At 42.5% G+C, this 27,566-nt stretch overlaps 1 protein-coding gene across 4 annotated transcripts in view; it reads left to right on the forward strand.

Annotated features, from left to right (window-relative positions):
* SKI (SKI proto-oncogene) overlaps window positions 1-7,640 on the forward strand; it is a 96,803-nt gene extending 89,163 nt beyond the window's left edge. For all 4 annotated transcript variants that reach the window (XM_042883181.1, XM_042883182.1, XM_042883183.1 and 1 more), the window contains 2 exons: window positions 812-1,042; window positions 2,806-7,640. In XM_042883181.1, coding sequence (XP_042739115.1) covers window positions 812-1,042; window positions 2,806-2,994 — 420 coding nt within the window. In that variant the 3' untranslated portion in view covers window positions 2,995-7,640. The remainder of the gene's footprint in view (window positions 1-811; window positions 1,043-2,805) is intronic.
* The last annotated feature ends 19,926 nt before the right edge of the window (window positions 7,641-27,566 follow it).

The raw sequence follows: 27,566 nt of genomic DNA on the forward strand, positions 1-27,566 counted from the left end.
TGAGCTTTGAGGCATTAAATCCAGCACATGGTAGAAGAACTTATCCTAACCATCCTTTTCCATTTGGGCAGCTGTGGGCTTCCAGTTCCACATACAGAGCAAATACATTTGTGCATGCTTCCAGAGGCAGGGCTGAGCTAACAATGGCCTGGATAGGAAGTGAGATTGTCAGAAGAGTGAATTTCCCATGACCCGACTGCAGTGGTACTTAACAGAAACATGCTGCTGTGAGGGTTGTGTCTGACAGGGAGGAAATGCTGCTTCTGAAAAAAAAAAAAAAAGAAAAAAAAAAAGTTCCTAATTTAACCATTTGGGAGACTGGCCTTTGGTCAGCCATGTTTTTCAAAGCATGCTGAGGGACTCGTCTTCTAACAACTTTTTTGACAACTTCTGAGAGAGGTGGCAGTTCCCAGAGCAAAGCACAGTCTGCACTCAGTCGAAGGTTTCAGCCTGGGATTTCCCAAGAGCTGTGACAGAGCAGCCTGCTGGCTGGGAGCCAGGAGAGGTAGGGCTGCACACCGCTTACCTACAGCAGAACAGAATTCCTTTCCTTTAGAAAGAATATTCACAATTTGCTTTTTCTCAGGCTTACCCAAAAAGTATTCTGGTGGGGGTTGACAAAATGGATCTGCGTATGGATTTCTTCAGCAAGCAATAAGTTTCCTTGTTCAGCTTTGCTGTACACAAAGAACATTCACAAACAGCACATATCACAGCGTTGTGCCTCTTTGCTGTCTTCAGTTAAATATGGCATTTGCACTAATTCAGCCTCTGCCCCTCAGTTCTCACGTTTACTGCTGGTGTGTTGTAGGAGCTGGAGTTCCTAAGAGTGGCAAAGAAGGAGAAACTGAGAGAAGCAACGGAGGCAAAGCGCAACTTGAGGAAAGAGATTGAGCGTCTGAGAGCTGAGAATGAGAAGAAAATGAAGGAAGCCAACGAGTCTCGGATACGGCTAAAGAGGGAGCTGGAACAAGCCAGGCAGATCCGGGTCTGCGACAAGGGTTGTGAAGCTGGCAGGCTTCGGGCCAAGTACTCTGCCCAGGTAAGACCTCAACACTGACAGCAAGCAAACCCACTGACTGTGCACTTCTCAGCACTGGATTGTATCTGTATTTTCTCAGATGCCAACTGGCCTCATTTTGTCTAATTTGATGAAGTCCAGCTCTTATCTATATAATGTCTGTGTCCCCATCGTGTCAGTTTACATCCCTGGTCCTAATTCAGGGCTTACTAACTTGCCTGAACTTCAGTTCAGGTGAGTTCTGCCCTGAACTTCGCACATTTGTCCATTAAAAATTACTGTTTACAGGCAACTAAGACAACAAGACTAAGACATTACTTCAGTTCCACTAATACTCTGTTGGCTGTGCCAATGCTTAGAGATCCATTTCAGTACAGTACACAATAGGCAGTCACTTCAGGATAGTTCCTGGAATGCAAGAACATGCCATTACATGTAAGGTGTATGCTTAAAGCTTTGAATTAAAAATCCTTCCCTGCCCTTTCTTCAGCAGATTCTTATGTAAGAAATTATTTTACTGTTTATTTAAAGCAACCAAAGCCCAGCATTGACCCAAGAGCTCAGGCTTCGCGTCCTTAAATCACCTTGTTGTGTCTTGCTGTTGCAGGACATGTGGGGATGCAAGGCAGTTCACTGTTCAACCTCTGAAATAACCCAGCCCAGCAGGCTAAGCTGAGTTAGAAAGGAAATCCAGGAGGCTGCCATGAGAAACTGCACTGAAAAGCAATCCACTGCATGCCCTGCCTTCCCCTTCCTCCAAAAAAAAAGAATCCCAGTTCCCCAGTAATACATTTCCTACAGAAGAGCATGGTCCCCTATTCACAACCCACACCTCACATACAGAGAGCCCCTGGCCTTGATAGAGATTTCAGATGACAGCCTTAAGGCCATTTCCTTGCTGCATCATAAATAAGAGGCATGAGTCAGGAGTTAGCCACAAAAGTTTCAGGAAAATGGGGCACATTGGCCTGAATTTAAACTGCTGCACACAGGAGATGTGTACCACTGGCAGCTGCCACACAGTATCATCATACATTCACTTAACTTGCCTACTGTACACACCTGTGTTAATGGTAAAGGGAGTTCTTCTAGATCACATTTACTGTAGCTGTGTTTCTGCTGTGCCTGCTGCTAGATGCACACACTTTATGAAGGCACTGCTATGCCCAAAGCACAAGATACAAATACTTGATGTGGTTACTTTAAGGCAGAAGGAAAAAGGAAAAGAAAAAGCAATAGAAATCAGAAATTTGTCTAACCCAGGCTCTCAATAACGGGAAGGGGAGTGGTTCATTTGTTACCACTGTGAGACACGTCTAACCGGAGACCAGAAGCAGGAAATGATGTGGGCTTCCTCTCCAGCATCACAGGATGTCTCACTGATAAGAGGTGTCCAGACTAAACATAACCAGATTGAGAACTGCTGCTCTGGGCGTTACCTGCAGCTCACTTCCACTTTAGCAGGAAAAAAAAAAAGAAAAACCAAGGCAACAAGTGCAGATAAGCAGAATTCCTCACAGGCTGAACAGAGCTTTGAAAATCCACAGGTGCCTCTTTACAGTTCCACACGTTTAATGGAAGAGGTTTACAGGTTCCTGTTTGTGAGGGTACTGCAGCTGATACAAAGAATACATCAGAAGTATTTAAGAATTTCTAAGCTAAACAGTTTGTGTAAAGCACTTGGATAATTGCAGAATAGCGCATGGAAACAAAGTAGGGAAAAAGAGAATTCTTCTCCTTACCTCCACTTTGGTAGTTTCATGTCTGGCTTTTCTTTTCTCCAGATTGAGGACCTACAGGTTAAGCTTCAGCACGCAGAGGCTGACAGGGAGCAGCTCCGAGCTGACCTGATGCATGAGAGGGAGGCTCGAGAACACTTGGAAAAAGTAGTCAAGGAACTTCAGGAACAGCTGTGGCCTAAATCAAGCAGTCAATCCAGCAGTGAAAACACAACGAGCAACATTGAGAATTAAACCACCATGTCGTCTCAGACAGACAGAATGACAAATATGCACAGTAAGGGAGGATGTGTGGGGTACGTGTGTAAGTGCATGTGTGAGTAGTGGTGTCCTAACACACAGATCTATGAATACGGATTCTTATTAGTTGGAAGGCAAATGTTACTCTTTATAACAGAAGCACTGAATTACGCCTCTTTTGTTTTTTTTCCAATCCATATAGCACAACATCTTACTGTGCCTATGAAACACAAAGTGTTTATAAACAAGATACTTTTAAGTCCACAGCAAATTTTCTACTGGCAAACTCCAAGCAAGCAGCATCGTCCAACTAGAATCAGAGAAAAAGGCAAGCATGGCAGTGTTTTTATGTTGCCCTTCTGCCTGTCGGAACATTTTGGAATTTAAAAACAAACTTTTCTTATAAGCTATTTAAAGTAATTCATTACACAGACTTGGTATTAAAAAAATTAACAAGATTTTTTATAATGAACCTTTAAAAGCAAAACAAAAACCTTCGATGCACAATTTTTATGACTTGTTAAAGGCTTTGGGATTCTTAACGCAGAAGCCCTTTGGTGATGATGCCATTTCATTAGCAGTTTTCCAGCCGTCTAGGAAGCCATCACAGTTTTAATCCTGTCCTGTGGTTGTATGAGAATTTCAGAGTGCTTTTCAAAGTTGATTTTTTCCTTAGAAACAATCACCTTCATTTCCTGTCCTGAACACAAGAAGAAAGGAAGATGCAGGATTGTAAGGGTGTGTGTGGGGGGGGGGTGGGCAGGAAGAGAAGATGGACACTTCAGAATTACAAACCCAGCCTTACAGACTTCAGTGTTTCAAATCACACCATATTTTCTACAGACATCTTCATTAATCGATGTGTTCAAAAGACTCACTTCATCCAAGAGCACTTCAGCTTTAGGAAAAGAAAGAAGTAAAGGAAGGAAATGGATGATCTGTTAAGTTGGTTGAGAAATAAAGCAGGAGATGTGTTTTGAAGTCATTCTGAAATCTTCATGTCAGCTTTCAGTTCTCTGGAAGACTCATCTTTGTTGCACCATCTTACCATAGAATTCAGTATTTACCTACTTTTATTCTGAACTGTTTGTCAGGATTTCTGTGCCCAAGGAGAGTGCAACATCGCATTACTGGATACTACAGAAAAGAAGAACGACACTTTTGCTGCTGTGAATAAGCCTACATCTTTTTTAAAAGAAAAACTTCTGTTTTTAAAAATAGAAATTACTTTAATTTTGGGATCCAAGCCGCAGCCCCGGAATAAAAATGCAGCATAGCATCACTTTGTCTTACTCTTACTGTCATTGTCGTCGTCGTCAATTTTTTAAACTGCACTTTGTCAGAACATTACTCTGCATTTTATTCCAAATTCTGGAAGTTTACAAGTTAAGCATTCTCGATTCTACTCTGCAGATGTTAAAATCATCACCACCATTTCCACCACGCACCGTCATTTCCATGTGTGCAGAAGGGGAACTCAGTGGGTACAGAATGCTACCAAGCACAAAGGGTTTCACAGCTGTGTCTGTCGAGGCTGGGAAGTGCTCAAATTCAGTTGGTGCTTTACTGAATGACAGAGGAGTTATTTTCACCCACACACACTCACCTCTGATACACTCAAGCTCAGTGAAAAGTTGATCTGGGGCTGCAGTTGTGCCTTCCAGCTCATTTTTCCTCTCAGCATCTTCTATAGGCAATGCTGACTTTTTTTTTTTTAAACTTTAAGAATAAAAAGAAAAAAAAAAATCCTATGCATCATCATACCCAGAAGTTATTCTAAACAAAGAAATGTATTTCCAGTAATCTTTATTTGCTTTTGGACATTAATGCAAACTATGTAAGCTTAAAAATTATTTCCCCGTAGACAGAAAGCGGCTTCCAATCCTAAAATTACAGTATTTACTTACAGTACATTAGAGGGTTTTTTGTTGTTGTTTTTTTTTGTTGTTGTTTGTTTGTTTTAAACAAGAGCTGTTTGCTTGAAACCATTATAATAACCATTATAGTAACTGTGAGCATTAACAGAGAAGTTCATATATGCGTTTTAGGTACAAAAAGAAGAAATATGAAAGGAGTAGAATTACTGGGACAATGTAGAACTGTTGGGAGCAAGAAACAGTGACAGCAAATAAATGACACAAACCTGCCTGGTTGTGCAGGGCTTGGCCCTGTGCGTGGGATGCTGGAGCCTGAGGCTGGATGCAGAACTCCTCTTCTAAAGTGCAATGCAAAAGGATTTTGATTATGCTTAGGCAACGTTGTTGGGTTTTTTTAATGTGGGTTTTTGTTTTGTTTTTTTTTGCTTCTTTGTATGTTGTTTTTTTTTTTTTTCTGCAATTATTAAATCATATGCATGGAATTAAAATCTCTGCCATATGTATATTCATTAATGGGCATTATTACTGTCTTATGTAAAGGGTTTATTTTGTTATGCAGTATGCATAAAAATGTTCTCAGCCTTATGATTTCCAGATCTGTATTATTCACTGATTTCTTCAAGGGAAACTGAACAATTTTAGCTTTAGTTGATCATTGTGCATTTCAGAAGTCTCCCATTTGCTACGTTTTGCTGCCGTGTCGAGAAATTACACATAGAACACATCTGTTCTCACCCCAATATCAGACTCCTGAAATCTGCTTCTTCAGATACTGTTGTTTTCCTCCTGCTGTGACTCACCCACTCATGGGCAGCACAGCCCTCTCCCTTTGCTGTTCCTTCCAGGAGCGGCGCCCACTGACCTGTAGCACATGGCACTATTTATTTCGTGTCTCAGGAAGGATAGTGACTCACTGCCACAACTTCTGTGCATATGATGCTTTTAGCCTCCAACATCAATGAATTCTGCTTTTTTTTTCCCCAAAGAAAAAGAAATTAATAAGAAACATTTTTCTTAGCTGTCAAACCACCATCATCATCTTTGTTTCTCACATAGATCAGATGAGATTTGCAAGAAATCTTTCTAAAATGAATTACATTATGAATTATGTACTATTGTTAGAAAAGCACGGCTTCTTCTTTTGCCATGTCTTACAATGAAGTGTAAAACGTGACTAAATCACAGCATTTGAAGTTAAGACTTATTAGCGTTTGATTCTAGGGAATGGAAACATCCTAGTAAAAAATGTCTGCAAAATCAGGTTTACAAATCATTGTGATTGAATGAGGTGCACAAAGGCTGACAGCAACCCCTTTCCACCAGCAGTTAATTGACAGGGGAGTTTTTACAGGATAGGAACTGTAAATCATTGTGTGTCTTTCCTAAGTACGCTTTTGCAATGAAATCTTGATACGTTCTGCAGAAATAATTATTTTCTAATTCAGAATTCCTGTGTATGTAATTTATTTTTACAGTAATTCTGTCAGTATGAAGCCATAGAGACACTTTCTAAAAACGCCTCTCCAAGCGGGGGGGGCCTTCAGGGGAAGCCGTGCTGGAGGTGTTGAGGTGAGGGGTTCTGTGTGTAATTTCTGTGTCTGCTGCCCTGCCGTGGGGCAGCTCTCACTCACCGCTCAGTCCGCAGGTGTAGGAACTGTAGAGGCCATTTCTCACTCCATCTCCTCTTCAGTTTCCTTTACGAAGTTAAAAGGGAGAAGAGGTGTTTCACACAGGCTGTTGACTCTCCCTGTAATTAAAAATATATTACTTGTATATTCAGTTTAATCACTCATTGTTTCTATTACTGAAAGAAGACTTAACGAAGGGAAAAAAAAAACCAACAGCAATAACATTCATATCTTTGGAGCAGCTAATAGTATAACATAATATTCTGCTTTTCAAACAGAACTAGCCAATGTAAAAAAACTTAACAGTAAATTCAACATGTAAATACTTTTTTTCATTTTACACTGTTGTATTATAAGTGTATATGGTGTTTACTTTTTCAAAACTCTTTCTTACCTGGTAGCTGTCTTGTTTTATGAGTTGTGTTTTTAACTAAGAAGAACCTTTGCTGTCTGTTAGGAAAAACAAAACCACAAAAAATCTTTTTGCGAGTTTCAATGTGGGTTTAACCTCTCTCCATCATTTGCATTTTATTTGTCCATGTTTTCACTGTAAAGTATTTTATTACCAAAAGGTTGATTTCTCTTTCTGTTCTGCCCTCCCCTCAGAATCAGCCCAGATGTTTTAGGACTTTTTTGTTGGTTTGGTTTTTTTTGTTATTGTTTTGGGTTTTTTTCTTTTATTTCTTTTTTTTTTTTTTAAACGAAAAATCACAGAAATGACATTTTTTCAATTGAAGAAAAATAAATCTATACATTTATAATAGCCAATAGCATTTCAGCACATTTTTGTTATCCTGGTCTCTCCTATGCTGCTGCTAATGACAATATTATGACTTACTCTACTATTCTAGAACTATTTTTATGTAAGTAATGTATGCTTTCTTGTTTATAAATGCCTGATTTAAAAAAAAATAAGAAAAAAGCTTGGCATATTTATCTATTTCGCTGTGTACCTTGATAGTCCTTTTCCACCCCCTTTTCCACATCCCCTCCCCTCGAAGCAGATAATATTGTAAAATAAAGGACTTTATGAGATTATGTATGAAAATAGCTATGCTTATATACCACAGTGACTGAATGTACAGTGTATAGACGCATTACCTAAAATAAAATTGTTTGTCCAGAAAAAAATAAATAGATATGCAATGGTTTTTGAGTTTTTTCTGCTTGCAGCTGGGCCCTCATTGTTCAGGACAGATGTCAGAGACGTGAGAGGTGTCTGGAAAGGTGTCAGGGATCTCTGTGTGAGAAGTCAGGACTTATCAAAGCAGTCTAATTTAAACACTACAACAGGCAGAAACTCTGCTATGCAGACGCACACACACAACTTGTTCAGATTGTCATTTCCCTTGGGACAATATATTTACCTAGAGCAGCAGCAGAGGTAACTGCACCAACACCAAACACTGCCTGGCCTGGGCAGGCACCAGTGCCAGCTGTGCTTCCTTTCCTTGAGCCTCTCAGACCCAGCAGATTAAACAGACGTCCCTGGGCAGCAGCAGTGCTAACAGAACGCCAGACTCACCTGGAGATCTGCAGGCTGGAGATGTGCTCTGCCTTGTGCTTAAGGAGAGGTGTGGAAGAGGTGAGGGCTGAGCACGAGCTCTGCGTCCTCAGCAGGTTCCCTGTGGGGCTGCTTGGCTCAGTCTGTTGTAGCTGTGGAGAAACAAACACAAAGCTCGTGACTAACATGGGCCAGATGTCTTCACATGGCATGAGCCACCTCACAAGTCTGATGACAGAACAATTTATTATTATGTGCTAATAATACTATATGTATATTTGTTGTATGCGTGCATATAGATCTGGACGAGTCATATTCTGTCAAACAGCAAACTTTTTTAGCCTGCAAGCCAATTCCTTGTGTTCCAGTTTTGAGATCATGCAATGTAGCCATGCATTCATCTGCTACACACCCACACACCCTAAAAAAAAACACAAAACCCCTTCTGCCTATGGGTGGAAGTGGCATTAAATTGTCATAGATGCTGGAGGGAAGCTCGGATTTCCTGCCATGGTTTATCTTTTTTAGCATCCAAAAAAAAACCAAAAAAGGCTGACTGCTTTAAACGCTCTCAGGCCCACAAGCAACCTGAGGCTGCGTGCTAACCAGAGCACCAGCCAGCCCTGCCACGAGGCTCTGAGGCACCACTTAGACAGGCATTCTCAGGTCTGCACGTGGCAATACTGATAGAAGAAAGGAATTTAATTAGAAATGATGCGCACCTCTTCGCGGGAAAATCCTAACAGTGGATTCAGTACATTTCCTTTGAAGAGGAGACGTGTAAGCACATAACAGTTTGTACCAGGTCAAAGAAAAAGAAATACAAGAGGGGAAAAATGCAAAAAGCAGGAGATGGAAACATATGTTAAAGTAATTCTCTCATGGTTTTCTGAGAAATGGCTGCAGAATTTCCACAGCTCTGGTACATTTCTTAATGTGCCCTTGTAAAACAGTGGAAAAGCCAGAGAATGATCAAAGGAAGCTTAAAAAAAATGGTACTTCTTATTTCTGACTCATCTGGCCTTGTTTTCTAAGGTGTTGGTTTATTTCCTGTTTCTACCACCTGGACATTAGCAGTGGGCACAACCAGCAGTCACATTCCCAGCTCGATTTCTCAACAGGACACAGCAGAATTCCTTCCTTTAGGAATAGGGTGACAGTCCTCAACCTCATTTACCATTGCACTGCAAATCAGTAAATTAACTCAGACACAGATTGAAAGGATCCTACTACACTGATAAAGAACAGTGTAGCAATAATTCAAAATTATTATGCAAGTAGAGAAGGACAAGACAGAGTTACCTTCCAGAGCAGGAAGCTTCAAGCTCACCCACCGCCCAGCACTGAGACGGAACTGTTGTGATGCAGTCCTGGGTTAGAGCCAGGTTCCCAGCTCAGATAAGGACATAGAACTCAAGACAGTTTTCAAATAAATCTGAGAGTAAATCATGTTTGTTTCATTTTCTGAAGTTAGCTAACTTGGAAGTCAGGCCTGGCCGCACATACGGCAGTCTCAGATGTCTGCATCCAGCTCCCAGTGCTATTGACATTGTCCTTATTCTTGGACTATCCCTATGCAGCTATCCCAAATTCATCTGGCTGCTCTGCACTCCAGGAGCTTTCACTGCACTGACCCACATCACAGGCACCAACGCATGGAGCAGACCCCTGTAGATTGTTTGCCTCCTCCGCAGTTCTGAGTTCACGTCCTTTGGAGGGAGGATGAATACATGGCTGCTGTAATAGAAGACCATGGAGACAGGGGTCAATCTTGGCAAAACCCAAAATAATACACACAATTACTATCTTTTTTTTTTTTTATTTTAAATACTAACTTGCTTACATACAGAAACGAAAATGATTGAGAGAAATCCACAGCTGCTGATTTGCTAGCTGTAACAAGGATGCCAGTTTAATGTCACATCGTAAATGAGGCGTTCAGAAGAGGTTTGTGAGTTGAGATACACAGCTGGGGCCACGCTGAGAAGAAGTGCATTTTCCAACACCATTAAGTTAGGTGCCTGTCAGTTTCTTAGCAGGCAGCAAGAAATGGAGGTGTCCAGGATACTCGCTCGCCCATGCAAAGCTTTGCTTTCTCTCCATTTCCTCACCTTTCCTGGACTTCTGTAGTCTTTTCCTTTGGCAACCTGCCTCTGCCCACACAGCTGCAGTTCAAGAGGTACCAGGATAGTTTCATCACTGTATCACTCGAAATATCCACTTGTACACAGTAACCAGAGCAAGGAGACTGCTCTCGAAAATGCAGGGCAAAGTCACACGTTCCTAAAGCCACCAACTGCAAACATGGTGCATGTATTCGACGAAAGCACTTGGATGGAGGACAAATGGTAAAAATGGCCATGAAATATCAAAACCAGAAACAAGAGCTCAGCACCGTGTCTCGCTCCTTTCCAACCCTTATTTATACCTAACAGATGGAGCAAAGGGAAAACTCAGCGCACATACAGGGCAGAGGTTTGATAGGGATTTGGGGCAGAAATGAAGACAGCTCTTGTTGCTGCCCATGGTGTCCAAACCACACTTTTTATGTGCTCCCATGTTCATCTGCTGAAAAGATATTAAAGAAATACATCTTGGCACATCTGCAAGGAAGGGATAAAACTTGCAGAAGATGATAGGAACCAGGGAAGCAGTAAAAACCCAGGAGTGTCACAGTTAATGATGATATGTGAGTAATCCAGTTATAAAGGCACTGTCAGTGGGAAGAGAGCACAAATATAATAAAACCCAGCTGTGTGACGTACACTCCAGTGGAATTTTTATTAGATGGCTTATGTGCACTTTAAGTATACCTGACTGCAATGCAAATTCTCACAGACTTGTGTTGGGGAGGAAAAAAAGCTTCCACAGATCTCTGTGCTGAACTGATGGAGTTGAATTGTTCTGTACAGTATCCGTGGGTTTTCTTGGCTCATCTTCTTGGATTTACTTTTGTATTTGTTGTCTGCTGAGTCAGCTCCTTAATCTGGAAGCTTGAGAATTTCATGCTCCTAAATAATTCCCCAAAGCCTATTCTGGCCTGGTAGCTCAGTCCTCTGGCCTTTCCATCACTTATCACTAATGACTACTCTTGTCTCTGCCGTTCGTATGAGCTACAACAACAACCACCACCACACGGGCAGGACAGGAAGAAACAACAGAAAAAGTACTGAACTTACAAAGACCAAAGGAAAAAAATCAGAGTTACTGCTGCAAAGATTTGTTAAAATAAATAGATAAATAAATAAAATCTGCACACTGTAAACATCTGCTGGATTAACCCGGCAGCTGGCTGAGCTCCACGCTGCCGTTCACTCACTTACCCTCTTCCCAGTGGGATGGGGGAAAGAATAATTAAAAAAAAATAAATAAATAGAAGCAGAACTCGTGGGTTGAGATAAAATATTTACTAAGATAAAGGAGGAGGAAAATAGCTGGAGAGATGGATGCACAAGCACTTGCTCACCACCCCACAACTGATGCCCAGCTATCCCCGAGCAGCAGAAGAGATGAAGTCCCACCCCCTCCAAAGCTCCTTCCACATGTCAGACACTATGGAACATCCCTTGGGCCACTTCCAGTCAGCCATCCTAACTCTGCACCCTCCCAACCCCTCGGGCTCAAAAAGCAACTAAAAAACCCCACCATCTGTAGCGTGCCCCTGCCCATGAACTCCAGACTTGATGACTTGCCATAGCTCTCAGTCCTGGATTACATTCTACATACCACGAGTGCACTGCCAAAAGGTTCAATAAACAGATCATTTTTAAGCAATAGTTTCATTGCACGCTTAGAAACAGAACTAGTTATTGTACCTCTGCTTGTATCATCATCACAGTTGCCTTCTCTACACTCCATTAGAATAGAACTGGAATGGTACGTTCTGACCTCAAGAAGACACGAGGTTCACATCTGGAAGTGGTGCTGTGAGGTTAAGCGTTCTGTATGTTGAGTTCTGGACTTCTTTTGCACACAGAAGTGCTGCTGATGTTAGGAGGCATGGATGGAACTGCAGGTAAGTGAAAGTGTCCATCCCTCACCTGCCTTGCCCACGATCGAGCTCACTATAAACAGATTCTTTAAGTTCTGACTCTCACAGTGTATAAAGCTGGGATCCCACGCTGCTTAATTCAATTTGGCAGATAACATTGGTGAAAGGCATTGATTTCTTCCCCCACTGCCTCCTTCTCTTCCATCAATTTTCCCAGATAAGAGGCCTGTGGCTCAGACCCTGCTGGTGACGGATGCCTTGTAATTGCTTTGAATGGATTATCACCAGACATCTAGCAGGCATTTACAGTGCTGCAGCTGTAATCAGAAACAGTCTCACCCAGTAGAAGGGCTCTGAGGAACAGACAGCTGTTCCTAGTGCCTCTGCTTTGCCTCTCTGCTCTTATATCAAGCCTAACTTCCTTTATTTACATTTTTATTACAGTAATATCTAGGATGTCCAATTGAAACCAGCATCCAGACAGGCTAAGTGCTATTTAAGTCCAAAGAACCTTTCTCTGCATCTGACAATGTACAGAATGGCTCCAGCTACAAGACAACTATCCTTCCACTTTTCTGGATCAACAAAGTTTTCTGCCTTGCACAATTTAGTGTGAAAAGTATAAGGAGGAAGTCTCATATATCCACTTGTTCCAAAATGAAACCTCACATGCTCATAGGCATTCATCCTGCACCAGGAATATGCCAACGAAACCTAGCAAACATGTGCATGTGGCCTTCCTCACCTCAGAGGTGAGGCTGTACAAATGGCTCCCATCCCTTCCCCTTTCCTTCAGCAAACTGATCACACTTAGCAGGACAAAACCAACGTCATCCCAGCTCACCTTCTGTTTTCTGTTGCTGTTTGGGAGCTATCGTTCTCCAACACCAGTTCTACACTAAGGGTTCCTGTGCTACCTAACAGAAGCTGTGTGTTTTCCTCCTCAAACTAACAGGACTTAGATGTCCTCATTCCCTTTCAAGAGGTGCTTTTTATCAGTGCTTACCCCACACTGTCAGCCCTGGTTTCAATTCAGTCGTTCATGCAGGATCATAGTTTAGTCAGTCTATTGAGGACATTTACATAGAAATGGCATCTTGATAGGAAAGATTTTCATGTTGAGTACAAGCAGTACAAGCTTCACACTTCCAGTCCTTAATTCTAACCAAAAATCAATGCTACTTTAAAACAAGATTCATCTAACACGATGTTCCAGCTGAAAGCTCCCTCTTCTATCTTTGAGAACACCACGAAATCTTTCTTGGAGCAAATTAAGAGTTACTGTCAGTCTGGTACTTGCATCATCAGTGAGAATCCTTCCCTGCATGCTGCACACCTACGTGTCTCACAAAGCACTGATGGGCCCCATTTTAAGTGATTTCCCAGAACTCCAGTGAATGCCTCCTCAGAATCTTTCGTCCTGGCTTCTTACATGTACAGAAGTTGACTTGTATGTATGTAGGTATGTATGTATGTATGTATGTATGTATGTAAAAAGAGTTTTTTAAAAAAGCATCATGAGACACAACAAGAAATAGGAATATCCTTCATAGTTTTTTGCACCTTAGAAAGCAGAGTGAAGGCAGGGGAAGAGGGGACAGTGGATTTGCTGGCTCACATGTACGCACAGGCTGTGGGGCTTGTGCAGCTGGGAGATAATGTGCTTTGCAGGTCACTGGCTCCTAAACACCGTGTTATCTCTGGGTAACATACACCTTGTTGTGTCTCACCGCTTAATTACAGCTGATATGCAGGCTGTAATATTGCTTATCATTAGCTGGAGGATGACAATTACCTTTTAAGATTAAACTATTTTCTTTTTTTCTTCAGCCAAGTCTCTGTATGACACTTCCTTAGCCCAAGAAAAGATTTGCACAAGCAGAACAAATCCATGTACTAATTGGCTATGTGCTCCTCATAATGATGTATCATTTAAGCAGCACGCGTTCCGAACATCACCAACAGTCCTCAACACTGCACAGAGCCTGTGTATAAACTCAGAGGGTCAGCTAGTCAGCTACAATTGCCCAAAAACCTCAGACAGCAATAAAGGCAACAAAGTGCTGTGACCTTCTACACCAAAAAAGCTCCAGCCTGGTGACTGCCAACGGCTGTCACAAAGCTGTCCTTCCCATCACCACCACCTTTCAATGCACTTTCCATGCCAGCAGCTTTGCCCTCTCTTCTTCATTCAACCCTGCATCCTAAGGAGGCTTGGAGGTGTTTTAGACGACTCCTGACCTACAGGCAGAGCAGCAGTTACATGCATCCGTCCTCTTCCTCCTGCATTATAGTGCACTGCACAAATCTGGGACTTACTTCAGCAGGATACTGAGGCATACTTCGTTTGAAAACAGCATTCCATACATCCTAATGTGTTTTTGTTGTTGGTTTTTTTTGGGGGGGGGGGGGGTGTTTTTTTTTTTTTTTTTTTTTTTTTTTTTGTTTTTTTTTTTGCTTTATCAAGGCTTTTGTTTCAAAAATGGACATAGCTCAGAGATGGGGAAGTAGCTTGAGAGAGTGGGCTGTAAAAGGATCAGCTGAAAGCAGTGAGTCTGCTCCAGCTGAACTGCCATTAAGTAGCTACACCTTTTCCAAGAAACAGAGAAGTGTTGCTACACTCAAAAATTGCTCACAAATACTCTGCACTAAAATCCACAAGGGCCCGAAAGGAGATTTAACTACTGATTGCCACAATAAAACTTAAAGACTGAATAAGAACTGTTTCTATACCCCTACTAATCATTTATGAGAATCCCTTAGAGCAAAGCCTTCAGCTCCCAAGCATAAGTGCCATAACATACAGTTGTGATGACTCAGTGTCAGAGGTCAATGGTTTAAATCTCCTGTCCTGTAGTTTGTCAACTCCTGTTTATCCTATCCAGCACAGCACAAGGCTACAGCATATAAATCTTCCAAAAACGTGTTTTGATCTTTCACCTACAGTAGATTAAAAATAGCCCAGAGCGAAAGCTTTCAGCGTTTTGTCATAGCAATTTCTGTGTCAAAAAATGATGGATAGCTACGTGGAAAAAGGATGAACCATCCCAGAGATGGTGTAACGAAGGAGGCTGAATTATATCCAAGAAGGAAGAGTTTTACTCACGGTGGAAACCCCCACCCAGCTCACCCCACTGGGCCTATGTGCTGCAGCATGGGACACGGCACTACAGCCATGCTGGGATGCTCCCTTTCTCCCTGCACGTGTCTCTTTCAAACCTCAGAGCAGTTCTGGGAGCTCAGGCGAGAGCCCTGAGTTTGTTTTGGATCTCATAGCCTTCTAGAGTGGCGTCAGCAGAAAACCCTTCACATTTCATTGAACAAAACACAAATGTAAGGGTGCTAATTTTCCCACATTTCCATTAATCAATTATTGGTTTAATAAAAGATGCTGTTATCACTGTACATCACGCTCTGCTTGTACCTGTAGATCACCAAAGCCGCAGCTACCAAAGTGAAAAAGATCCCCCAAGTATTTGCAGATGCCTCCCTATTCATTCAGAATGATGCACACTTTCCTAACAGCTTATAAAGAATGTAACATCTGTTTACCAGACACCTTTATGACATCCTACCTCTGTGAGCAGCGTGCTAAGATTTAAGGAATTACCGTGCTAAATCTCACACAGGTGCTAAATTAATGGCACCAAGAAACACAGAATTGCTGACAACCTCTTCTTTCTTCCTGGTCCCCATCCTCTGAGGATTCCACAGCAAAACAATCCAGATACTTACTGAATGTAAACCCATCAGTGGGGAAAAAAATAATAATTCTGGCAGCTCTCTAACTCTCATACATTCCGTGATGCCCAAAACATCCATGCTGAGTCTCAGAAGTCACTTAAGCTGAAAGAGGTGCCTTTCAAACACAACTAACAAACAAAAACAACAACACACACAAGAACAAGAATAAACCAAACTAAACCCAACTAAGTTTTGCACGAAAGGTCTCTAGAAATGCTTGAGAAGCTGCAGGACTGCACATTCTTACCAGCAATACAAGTCCCAGAAAGCCTGTCCTTTTACTTCAGATTCAACTCAGATCCTGCTTTGTTAGAATCCGAAGAGACACGATGCATCATGGTTGGATCTATAGAAGGAAAAGAGCCCATGACCAGCCAACACAAACACCAGGATGCTGGGGGGTTTAACTGAGCACTACAGAATCCTTCTGCCCCTCAGAGCTTTGCTGTTGGATGGATGGAGCACAGGCCCTTCCAGTCCCAGTCAACAGCGGCACAGATTCCTATCTGGTATTGAAGAGCTTTCTGGCTGATGTAACCACGTAAGAAACTGTCTGTCATCCAGAAAGCTGCAGTTTCACATATACAGCAGTGAGAGAGAACACATGGATAAAAGGTACAGCTGCTAAACTTCACACCAGAAGCCAATCCAAATGGAGGAAACGCAGGAGCTCCAAGCCAGACACAAAAGCATCATTAAATGCAAGACGAAAGAGAAGAATAAAGTAAAACGTGCTTATCACAATTACACTACAGGTATTTGTATTCTCTGTTATTCATATTTGGTACATTGTTGAGTTGAGTAGAATTTAGAGGATCAGACAGAGTATGAAGTTCAGACCCATCCTCAAACGATGCATAATCTAGATAGTTACGTCAAACAAAGTGGTTGGACAAGGAAAGGCAGTGAGAAGTGAGATAGTAAGGAACTGATCCTCCCAGTGCCACATCACACAGTGATGGAAACGTAACCACGCAGTGCCTCCCAGCACTGAAGCAGGCAGCACTTGCTCCGGCCGGCACTCAAATAACAGCAACTCATCTGTGCTCCCCAGATAAATCCCATCTGTATCAGAGACCAAAGGGCCCTGACAAGTTCTAGATAACGTACAGCAAATAGCCCAAGTGCAAAGGGAGACAATTTCCTCCTCTGGTCACAGAGCCAGACAGTGTCCTCAGCTCCATGCTACGCCATGAGAACGGAGAGGATCTCGGTAACAGGTCAGAGCCCATCTCTGCTCTGCCAGCCTGCACTCAGTCACACGGAGCACCCAGTTATAAGCAGTTTATATGGAGGCAATAAACTATTTGCAGATGTCATAAACATTTTACAGGCCGGGGTACTAAACATGCTAGGGTTAATAATTATTTACTAAAGCAACTATTGATCATTTACAAAACGTCTATGAATTGAAATGCCGTATAATGCATCACTACGTGTAATGGCTGTTATCTGGGTGACCACACTGGAGATCGGTCCAAGGATCCCTGCAGCTCAAAGATTAACCACATTTCTAAGGCAGAAATAGCTACAAGCCCTCGAAGGACCTGTGACAGGCTCACACCCTCCATGATTCAAAGGACTGCAGACAATACTGTGAAGTCAGCCAGGACTCCTTACTGAACAACCAAAGTATTAGCTCTTTTTGATTCACTGTCACCTGTAACTATAGCCAACCTTCCAGCACTTCTTTTTTCCCTTCCCCAAAACAATCTGGCTTGCAAATTAGAAGAAAACAGTGAAATCTTCCCCTCCTGGGGCTGAATGTCTGTCACCTCTGCAAGCGCACACACAAGGATTGCACTGTTGATGGATAGCTGTCAGCCTCAGTTACATCAGTGATTAGAGAAATATTGAGCAACTCAGGCTGGAGAGCAAGAGAATAGGACCCACTTGCTCCTTCCACTAAATACATGCCTTGGTAGCTGATTGCAGTCATATTACCACTGAATGGGGTGCTTCACACGCCTAAGTACGTGCTTAAACCCTTTCCTGAATGAAGACTGTTAACCTGTGGGACAGACTAAACTACAACGTAACCCTGGAAATACAAGAATAGAGTCCAGGGTGCGTCTGTGCAGTCTGATAAGTGCTAATCTGATAAAGTCTCAGCCACACAGACTGCGTGCGTCAATGAAGGCAGTGCAGCAGGTGGATACGACATGGATGCTGCTGATCTGCCCGACAACAAATGGAAATTCATTCAGAGAACTTTGTGCTTTTGAGATGAAAGTTGAGGAGGCCTTGGAGGGCAGACACAGAAGATGAAGTTATCAGAACGACAAGCAGACTTAACAACACCACCACCTCTTTATCTTTTAATTGCCAATATAATAAGGTCATAGACCTTCAAAAGATAGACAGATGCCTCACTCTGATTTAAATCATTGGGCAGTAAAGCATCTCTGAAAATCTGGATCCGCATGGCACTGATTTTAAAGCACAATCAAATTTATTATACAGTACCAGTGTTTGAGATGACACTTTCCTTTTCCAGTCAGCATCAAGGCACAGGAGGAACACACACACACCCCACTTTCTGTGTACCAATAACCTGCGTCAAACTTGGCCCATCAGATGGCTTACCAACAATAAGGTGAACCACAGGTCTGTGGTGATGCTGATCTCAATCTGCTCCTGCACTGGTGGGTTGCTACCGCAGTCTGGTGGAAAACACCACGTCAGGGCAACCACCTTCCAGCTGCTCTTTGCTACATCCACAGGTTATGCATTTTTACCTCACGGTAAATGCACGACTGACCTGTGAGATATAAAGCCTCCCGTTTTGAGAGCTGAAGAGAAGGTGATATTGACCACATCTCCATGTCCCGTTCAGTCAGTAGGAGCTCAGGATACACCTCTGCAGATACCAGGTTCAAGAAGGGCAGCAGCTCAGAGCGGCCCAAAAACAAAGCAGTCTTTGCTCGCACCCCGTGTGCTGAACACCCATGGCTCTCCAGCTGACTCAGGCAGCTCAGGGACCCAACGCTTTCGAAACTAATACTCGAGGTCTCTCTAAATTAAGTCATTGATGATTAGTTCTGAAATTTCAAACAAGAATGTTTCCCTGTCTCAGGGCAAGAGAAAATTTAAAATAACCGTTTCTTCTTCCTGTCTCTTGAACACTTGGTCTGTAATGAAGTCCAAACCCTACAGCAAGGCTGAGTTCTCACCCAGCAAAATAGAGCAAGGGCCAGTTTCATTTCCCCCCAACACCAAAATGCTTAAATTCCCTGCTTAGCAGAAGAATGGTGACTCTGAGCTAGACTCAGTGGTTTCAGTTCGCAGGGGGTTTGTTTCCCACAGCTGCTCTTCAGCCAAGCTGTGAACGAAGCTGAAAATTCATTTGAAAAACCTTCTATGGTTTCTCATGCTTTCACAATTACATTATAGCTCTTTCCTCAACATTTACCACCCCCTGCAGGGAATTCCCCAACACATGGGTAAAATTTACCAGGCAGGCTTATAAAACACTTGACAACTATTTTATCTCAAACAATGCAAAAATTTGGTTACAAATAAATCTGGGAAATTCTCTTTGATGAGCCCTGGATTCTGTTGTGGAAGCGCGGATGCTTGATGTCCTGTTCTGTGGGCTGACCTGGAGCCCAATGAAGCAACTGGAAGGGGCTGCATGGATATTAATGGGCTCTGAATTCTGCAGCTGCTAATGCCTCTCCCTTTGCCTGCGACTCAGTAGGAAAATCCCAAGAGCTCAGGTGAGGACAACAGCCTCTCCATGACCAGAAGCTTTTAGTGGCTGGGGACTCTGCACAAAACATCAACTGAGCCAAGCCAAGGGCAAGAGTTGCTGTCTATCAGATAAGAACAGGCTTTGCAGGTCTCAGTGCAGGGTCAGACTCAGCTCTTCACCAATTTCATTTGTACCAGTCCTCAACTGATTGCTGAGGCCACAATACTGCACATCAGAGTAACAGTCCCCATGGAAACCAGCAAACTGGCACCTGCTTGATGTCTTGTTTTAAAGGAGCTGCAAAGCTGCTTGCAGTCACAGAGGAAAACCTTCTTCAAGCGTGCAGCTCCTGTCATTATAGCATTTATATCTTCCATGCCTCAATTACACATTTCACATTGCAGCTTTGCCCTATTACTGAGACACTGCACACTCTAAATGCTCAGGTGCTCACCAGAATCACTTGGGCCCATTTACAACCCCTTCTTTGTTGGCTGTTAAAGATGCTGTCAGAAAGTAACATGGAGCCAACGCCTGAATTCCCATCCTGGAACCCAAAGCACTCATTTCTGAGCCCCACTGACAAATCAACTGAATTTTGAGTTATTTGATGTCTATGTCAGAAGTGCCTGAATTTTACATCAGCCACTATTCCTGGACCCTCAAACAGATAAGAATGAATCTACAGTGTTTCTTTAGTTGGATTACCTCCCTAAACCATACTATTCTGGGGTGGGAACTTCCTACTACATACAAAAGCTGTCCTAAAGTACATCTTTGATCCTTCTTTACAGCCAATACAACATAATGAAAACAGTTCAGAAGTTTATAACATATTCACACACACTGCTGCATAAAGTTCATGCCCATAAACACCATTTTTAATTGATATATTCTGTCTGATCAAAGGAAATCACTGAACATGGAATCAACTACAGTAACACACACTGGAGACTAATTTCAAATAAACATCATGTAAACAACTTCCTGGAATGTGCTCAGTGGTACCAGCACGTTCTTTAAAAAGATGACACACAAAAAGGGGTGGGGGAGAGGGGGACAGCCAGATTTTAACTTGGTGTAACAGATACTTACACTAATAAATGAAACGTGTGTGAGAACGCTCCCAAACACATTAAGGGCAGCTGACAGAGAATGGCTCCTGCCTGTATCAGAAAGCTCTCTCACGCGGGGTGCCTGCAGATAAGCTGCTCGTTGGGAATGGTTTCCCACTCCAACCCGTACCTGGGAACAGTTCAGAAAAACATTAGCTGGCATGGGCCAAAGCTCTGCCCAGAAGCATTCCATTGCTTCAGTAGTGTGGTATCGTATTCCACATTTGAAGAACATTCCTGGGAACATTCCCAGGCATCCCTGGTTTTACTAGCATGGACAGTCTAAGATTTCCAGATGCTTACTAGAATAATGTTTTGCTACTTGGACGCTATCATCTGAACAAAGGACCCAATGCAAAATAAAAACGAAAGGCTTAATTATGGCAGAAATGAACATTACAGTAACAGTATTGCCAAAAAGAGATTTTTGGTCCAGTTTGGAACACGCACACTTCTCACTTGCCAGAAAGCTGTACGTTCATCAGACAGCTATCTGACACCCTCATTCGATGCACTATTATTCTGGAATGAACAATGACAACCACAGTACTTAAGAAAGACAGCTTGTAGATGAAATGCAAACACCACTGGCAGAAGATTTTAACTCTGGAATTTAAAAGAGATCTTAAAGCTTGAATTAAAACGAACTATGATGAAGAACGTCAAGCGTCTCTGCTAGTGAAAGCACAACCACAGCAATGCTTCCTGCCCACAGGTCTGAGGCTTCTCTTTTCCTCCTTTTCACCTCTTTCATCCTCTTTGTCTCTTTTGATCAGTGCAACAAAGGTGTAATTTTAACACACCGAGACAAACCAATTCTAGCTGCCACGCAGATACATCTTAGGTTTGTAACAAAGTTCCATTAAATCATCATCATAAAAACCATCAGCGATGTTCAGAAATGCAAACAGAATGCGAGGAATCACTAGTAAAGGAAAACAAACATCAGCACCATGCGTTTGGGCTGATCTCATCCTCTTTTCCTGGGGACACCATGCTGGCAGTTCCCTGAGGCAGGATATGAGGAGAGACAAACCTTCTGCCTGACCCAGTACAGCGGTTCCTATCTTGATTTAATTTAGTCAGCATAGAGAGCAACATGCATTAAATGACCTAAAACGAATGCCACCATCAGGACAGGTGAATCAGGGCCTGGCACCGTGACAACAGCAGCCTTAGAGGGATTTTAAACTACTGACTGAACAGAACACGGAGCGGAGAAAAAGCTGTGCCAGACGTCACAGGATAAATGCACAGCCATCCCTGCCATATCAAAGTTTGTGCAGCCCCAGTCCAGCACTCTCTCAGCTCATTCATGTGGGGAAGCACTGCCAACTTCAAGTTATTCAAAATCTTTAGTCAGACTGTGAAACGCTTTCGATTCAGAAAAATAATTTTTTAAATAACTGAAAGATCTTGAGAGTCGTTTGGAAGAAGAAGATGAATTTTTCATTTGCTTCCTCCCATTTCCAGTTCCTGGTGTGCTTGCATTTACAAGGATTTTCTTCTCTAACCTCAGAAGCCATAGGAACTCAGTGCTTGGAGAGGAAAAGCCAAAGGACCCATGTCACGACTCCAGAGATGGGCAGGAAGAAAAATCCCAAGTGTCACAATGCTAGGAATCAGAGTTGGCAAAATACCTCAGATCTGAAGAGGTGAAGAAATATGAATGGCACTAGACGGACTCGAACAGCTGTACATACTTCAGCCCAAGATTTCAAATTTTCTGTCAAAATATTACACTGAAGAACTAACATTCTCCATGGAAAGCAGATATTTTTGGTGAAAATGCTATTTTATCAAAACTCCACTTTCCATTAAACACAGTTTTGACAGAAAATTTTCAGCTATCCTTATTCAGTGTTATGCTCTGTAGTTGAAAACGTTAGCAGCTTTTTTAGGCTGTCTCTACAACTGCAAAGATTTATAGGGTCTTGGCAAAGACGGCTAACAGGAAAAAAGGCTGATCTAACCACCAGTACCTTCATATTACACATGTTCCTGAACATTATTTTCACTTAGGTTTAGTAGTATAGTGACAAAGCACAGCAATGCTACTTCAACAAAGTAGGATTCCCTTCTGTGTTGTTGTCTTTGTTTTTAAATTACTACTCCTAAACAGCACTAACAGGATATCCCTCTTCTCCTAGTAAAGCATTGGGGATCTTCACTTGGTTCAGCATGCGGGGTTCTCACCTGGTCAGACCCGACACTGCTCAGTAAGCTGACCTGGGGAGCTCTGCAGGTGGAGTTTGCTCCTTCCTCAAATCCTAAAGAAACTTGAGCAGGATGTCTGCTGGCACCGTGCAGCTCTCCCTAGGCTGTGCTCTGAAGGCAGGCTGCTTGCTGCTTGTGTTGCACTACAGGTTTTTTTTTGGAAAACAACAACAACAACAACACAACCACCAAAAAAACCAAACCAAACCCAAAAAAAAACTGAGGTCAGAGGGCACAAAACAGAGGTACTTGGAAAATCAACAGAGGTATTTGGAAAATCAGAAACACACTTTCATAGAAAAGGAGTGAGAAGTCTAGAGAATTTCTATTATATTTTACAAACTCTTAAGATTACCAGAATCTCTTTACAAGATGTTGGGGCTCTGCAGCGTCCATCCCTACCCACTGAAGTTTGCCTAGCCTGGAAAGTACTTAGAAACAAGGTAGATCTCATCAGCAACAAGGCGAAACAGAAGCTGCAGCAATGACCTTCATACAGGCCTCAGATAACACAGAAATGATTAACAGGCAGAGACCTTCCATCCTCAGCACTCCAGGTGGGCCACTTGTGCTGCACAGAAATGAAGTGTTGGGATGTCAGCTTGTGTAAATCAGTGTCTCCAGTGCAGTCAGCGGGCCGCACTCAGAACTGCTGTGAACCAGCAAAACATCATTAGGGTCAGTGGAGTCAGTGTTACAACCACCTGAAAAGCTGACCTGAATTTTGCTGCCAATATTAGAGCATGTATTACTCATGTCCCTCCTTCACCTCCATCCTCTACTCAAAGAAACTCACTGGGTCATAATTATTAGCAATGGTAGCAAAGCTCACGTCCAGTCACCGTACGACAACAGACAGCCTATTTTAACCTGGCGATCACTAATGCAACACATTTGCAAGATAAGCACATGCTAGCAAAAGCAAGGCATAAGCCACATACACAACACTTCAGACCTAAGAAAAACCACTACACGTACTCCAGTCAGACTGAATGTAGATCTGAGAAAAGGAATGCCTCCGTATAATGTCACTCTCCAACTAGATTAACTCATAAATGATGCAGAGGAACAACTGCTTCCAAATCAGATGTGTAGACACGTACACACAGAGACATACATACACTTTTTGCTAATTGTCTCCGTGGAACCTCTAAATATCCACTGACATTATTATAAATCCTTCCTTCCTGCAAGCCAGCATTCCCCGGCCCGTTCCATCTCTCACTTCCCCCACAAAAATGACAGACTGACTCTAATCTCCCACCTGCATAAATCTCCTACAGACAACCACAAATATTTTAGCTATGCTGATTTATGGAAGCAAGAGCAAGACTAAACCAGGAGATATATCCTCCATGCACAATGACTGATGGCTTGCTGCAAATCTTTCCATTTAAAGCACTGTCACTTTTGCAGTTCCGTAGAGAGAGAGGAGAGGAATAAAATAACACTCAATAATGCAACTTATGGCAGCTCCTGGGGAAAAAAAAAAAAAAGAAAAAAGCATTTGTGCAATCTGATTTCTCCCAAGTTTTCCTGCATAAAATCCTTGCGTCTAATTGAAGAAATTCTGCTGGAGAAAAGACATGAAAACAGCTGCAAGATTCCCAAGCTTTCTGCCTCTCCCCCCTCCTCCAGCCATCCCAATTTCTGACTTTAACTGACTGTGGCAGTCTTGATTTACAGCACATGGGAAGATGGCCTCTTAACCATTGCTGTGCTTACTGATGGTTGCCCACTTCAGTATCCATGGACGGAAAGCACAGATGATTTCAGAATTCCAGAAAAGTTAATGGCAAGAACCCTCCTGAATTCATCAGACTAAGTGCCGAGGATCACAAGGTGCAGGCAGCTCTCCTGGACCTCAGCAAATATTGAGCTAAGGAAATACAAAGCTGGCTTTACTCTGACAAGACCAGGTCCATTGAACTTCCTCGTGTCACACAAGCAGAAAAGACACGAACTGCCCAAGAGGCCTGTAAGCATTTGGCTCGGTGTCCTCATGCTGTATAAGGGCCCCGAGGAGGCAAGAGGGTTCAGAAGAGATTGAATTCACCTAGCTGCTCCGAGCCAATCTGCTTTAAGATGTTTCCCTTTAGTGTTTTGCACCAGAACGCCAACAGGGACAAGTCGTGCTGCTGTGGCAACACATTATCAGCCCTCTGCCGAGTGCTGGTAGTTGCACTTTCAAAGAAGTGGCCTGAGACCTGAAGTTAAGAGAGCAAATAACGGAGCTTCTGTGTTCCTGGCTCCAGTGACACCATATTCCTAGCACCATTTCCTCTTCAGCACCTTTGCTGTAGCAGGCTAAGCTCCCCACGTTGCCAGAAGCCCCAGTTTCACCTGCTATCACAAGCACTCAGTGGCAATATCCAAGCAAACAGCTGCGTGCTTCCTGTTCCATCGTGACTGATGGACTGCTATGGAAGACCTTACAGCCTGACCACTGACCACACTACTTCTAGTGTTTAAGTGATTCACCAACGTTTTGCTGGCAACAAATCATCTATCCTATCACTTCAAGATACTAGCTAAAAATAAATAAATAAATAAATTAGGGCAAAAAGAAAAGAGGGATCGTGGAGTGGGTTAAAAAGAAAAGCAATGGATATTTTCTGTCTTTGCAGTGGAAAGCCACACATGCATCTCTGCAATGTGACGGTTATTTCAGGGCCTGTTACATGCTCTACACGGTCTATTATATAGAAATTGGGACTAAATATCCCCTCCGTCTCTGTGAATAATCACTTCCGTTCTCTGGGTCTTAACTTCCTCAGTCAGTAAAATGGAGAAGATTTTACATCCCCTCCTTAAAAATGCGTGCAATGACAAACCTTTATGTAATAGTTAATTTTGCTATATCGTTAATAAAGGAGGAGACCAGCTGCTGAGGATCTCGGACACATTCCCATCCGTATCAGTGACAAACTTGTACATGCTTCTTTAGGGTTCTCATCCAACACTCAGTACTGAACCTTGGGAATACCTGTTTTCCCAGGAAAATCAGCTTTCTCTCACTATGAGTAAAGATGAAACAAACCAGCAGTAACACTTCGCTTTTACCAGCTTCAAAATCCAACTCAAAGACATGAAAGCCAAGTCCTTATTTAAAAGGGAACAAAAATAAAAGGCAGTGGCAGATGCTCCACAAAGGCCCCAGAATGCAACTGCACAGGGATTTTGCTTCTGTAGATTTCCTTTGGGTTGTTTGCTTAAAGTGGACAAACAGTGCTATTAAGCAGGATCTGAATTTATAACAAACAAACAAACAGTGCAAAAAGTATACAAAAGGTAAATTAGGAATTGGAAAGCTTTGGCAGTGGGCTAGAACAATCAACGATACGAGGGCAGCGCTCTTCTATTCCAACTATCTTACGAGCATGCAAAACTTTTCAGTTGGCACGTCAGTCTGACAGCAGTTGACTTGGAGAATTCTATTTCAGTTTGTACAGTTTTAAGTACAAAACAGTAATTTCTGAGTTCAATAAGGCAGATGTTGGTGAACTGCACTAGTGCAAATTGCGTGCCTGTATAAGGACATATCAGCTCAATGAGGCTTACAATGATGCTCCCAAGGTGATGCTTGGTTCTTTGCATCTTAACATGCACACTGTCTCTGTGGCTGCACTGCGACTGCATAGTTGGGTTAGAAAAAAAGATTGATTCTGCTAACACAAAAATTGAAGGCACAGACTTTGACAAGCACAAATTGTAATTAATGTACTTGCTGTGAAGTAGCTGCTGCCAGGAAAAAATGAATAGGAATCTGGCTTAAATAGCCTAGGAATCAAAGAACAGTTCCAAAGAGGTCTATGTAAAAAGCTGTGTGGTAGGAACTCAAAGGGAAAAACAGAAAGGTCTTAGCCAAACCATGAGACATCAAGGAAATGGGAAAGAGGAAAAAAAAAAGTTTTCTATTGCTTTTGTGTTTCTATCTGTGCCCCTTTGGACACCTGGACAATGATTTCAAATGACTGTACTTAACACTAGCAAAGCCTTTGGTGATGTGCAAACCCAAACATGGCAGAACAGTACAAAACAGTGCTACAATAACAGTATCATTATGTCAGAAACAAACACGTGAAGTATAGATGTTGTGGTCAAGGTGTAGGAGCCTGCCAGACAAGATAGAGAATATAATCTCTAAAGCAGTCCTAGTTTAAATTCTGAACATTCTTTAGAATGAATGAGTAACTTTTGCTGACAATTATTGTATTTCCACCCAAAAGTATGCCTGAGACCAAAAATCTTGCACATACATGCATGCACAAACAAGGTAAAGGATCCAACGTTTACTGACTTCAAATAAAAATCACTTCCACTGACAGCTGAAGCACGATGCTCTGATTTAGACCCAACATGCAGTATCTGTGTTTTCTGCACGGAAGCTGCTACTGCTCAGACAGAATGAAGCAGGTGATCTCTGTACTCCACATTATGGGGGCAGAATGATATAATACATGAGAGGTACACAGAGCCTTAGCAGTTCATAGGCTTGACCTACTTCAAAGAAAACCAGGCAGGGCAGTGGCAAGTTCATGCTGTGAAGAAATTGTTGCTGCTCCAACCTACCATGCCAGATCGTAGGATGCTGCTGTGAGGTCACCCACGCTGATCCACTATAGAATTCAAAGACACAAAGTGACCTATTTTATGTCTGGTTAGGAAATAAGATGCTAGGAATAGCATCCAGAGGCTTAAGCACCTGGTCACTGACTGCAGGGAAAGCTCAGCACAGACCTCCCCAGCACTACCTGCATGGGTTTGTGTTGGAGACGTGCTGAGCATACAACAGT

The sequence above is a fragment of the Lagopus leucura genome, unplaced genomic scaffold, assembly GCF_019238085.1.
Source record: "Lagopus leucura isolate 7727_CA_CO unplaced genomic scaffold, USGS_WTPT01 Super-Scaffold_100037, whole genome shotgun sequence".
Lineage (NCBI taxonomy): Eukaryota > Metazoa > Chordata > Aves > Galliformes > Phasianidae > Lagopus > Lagopus leucura.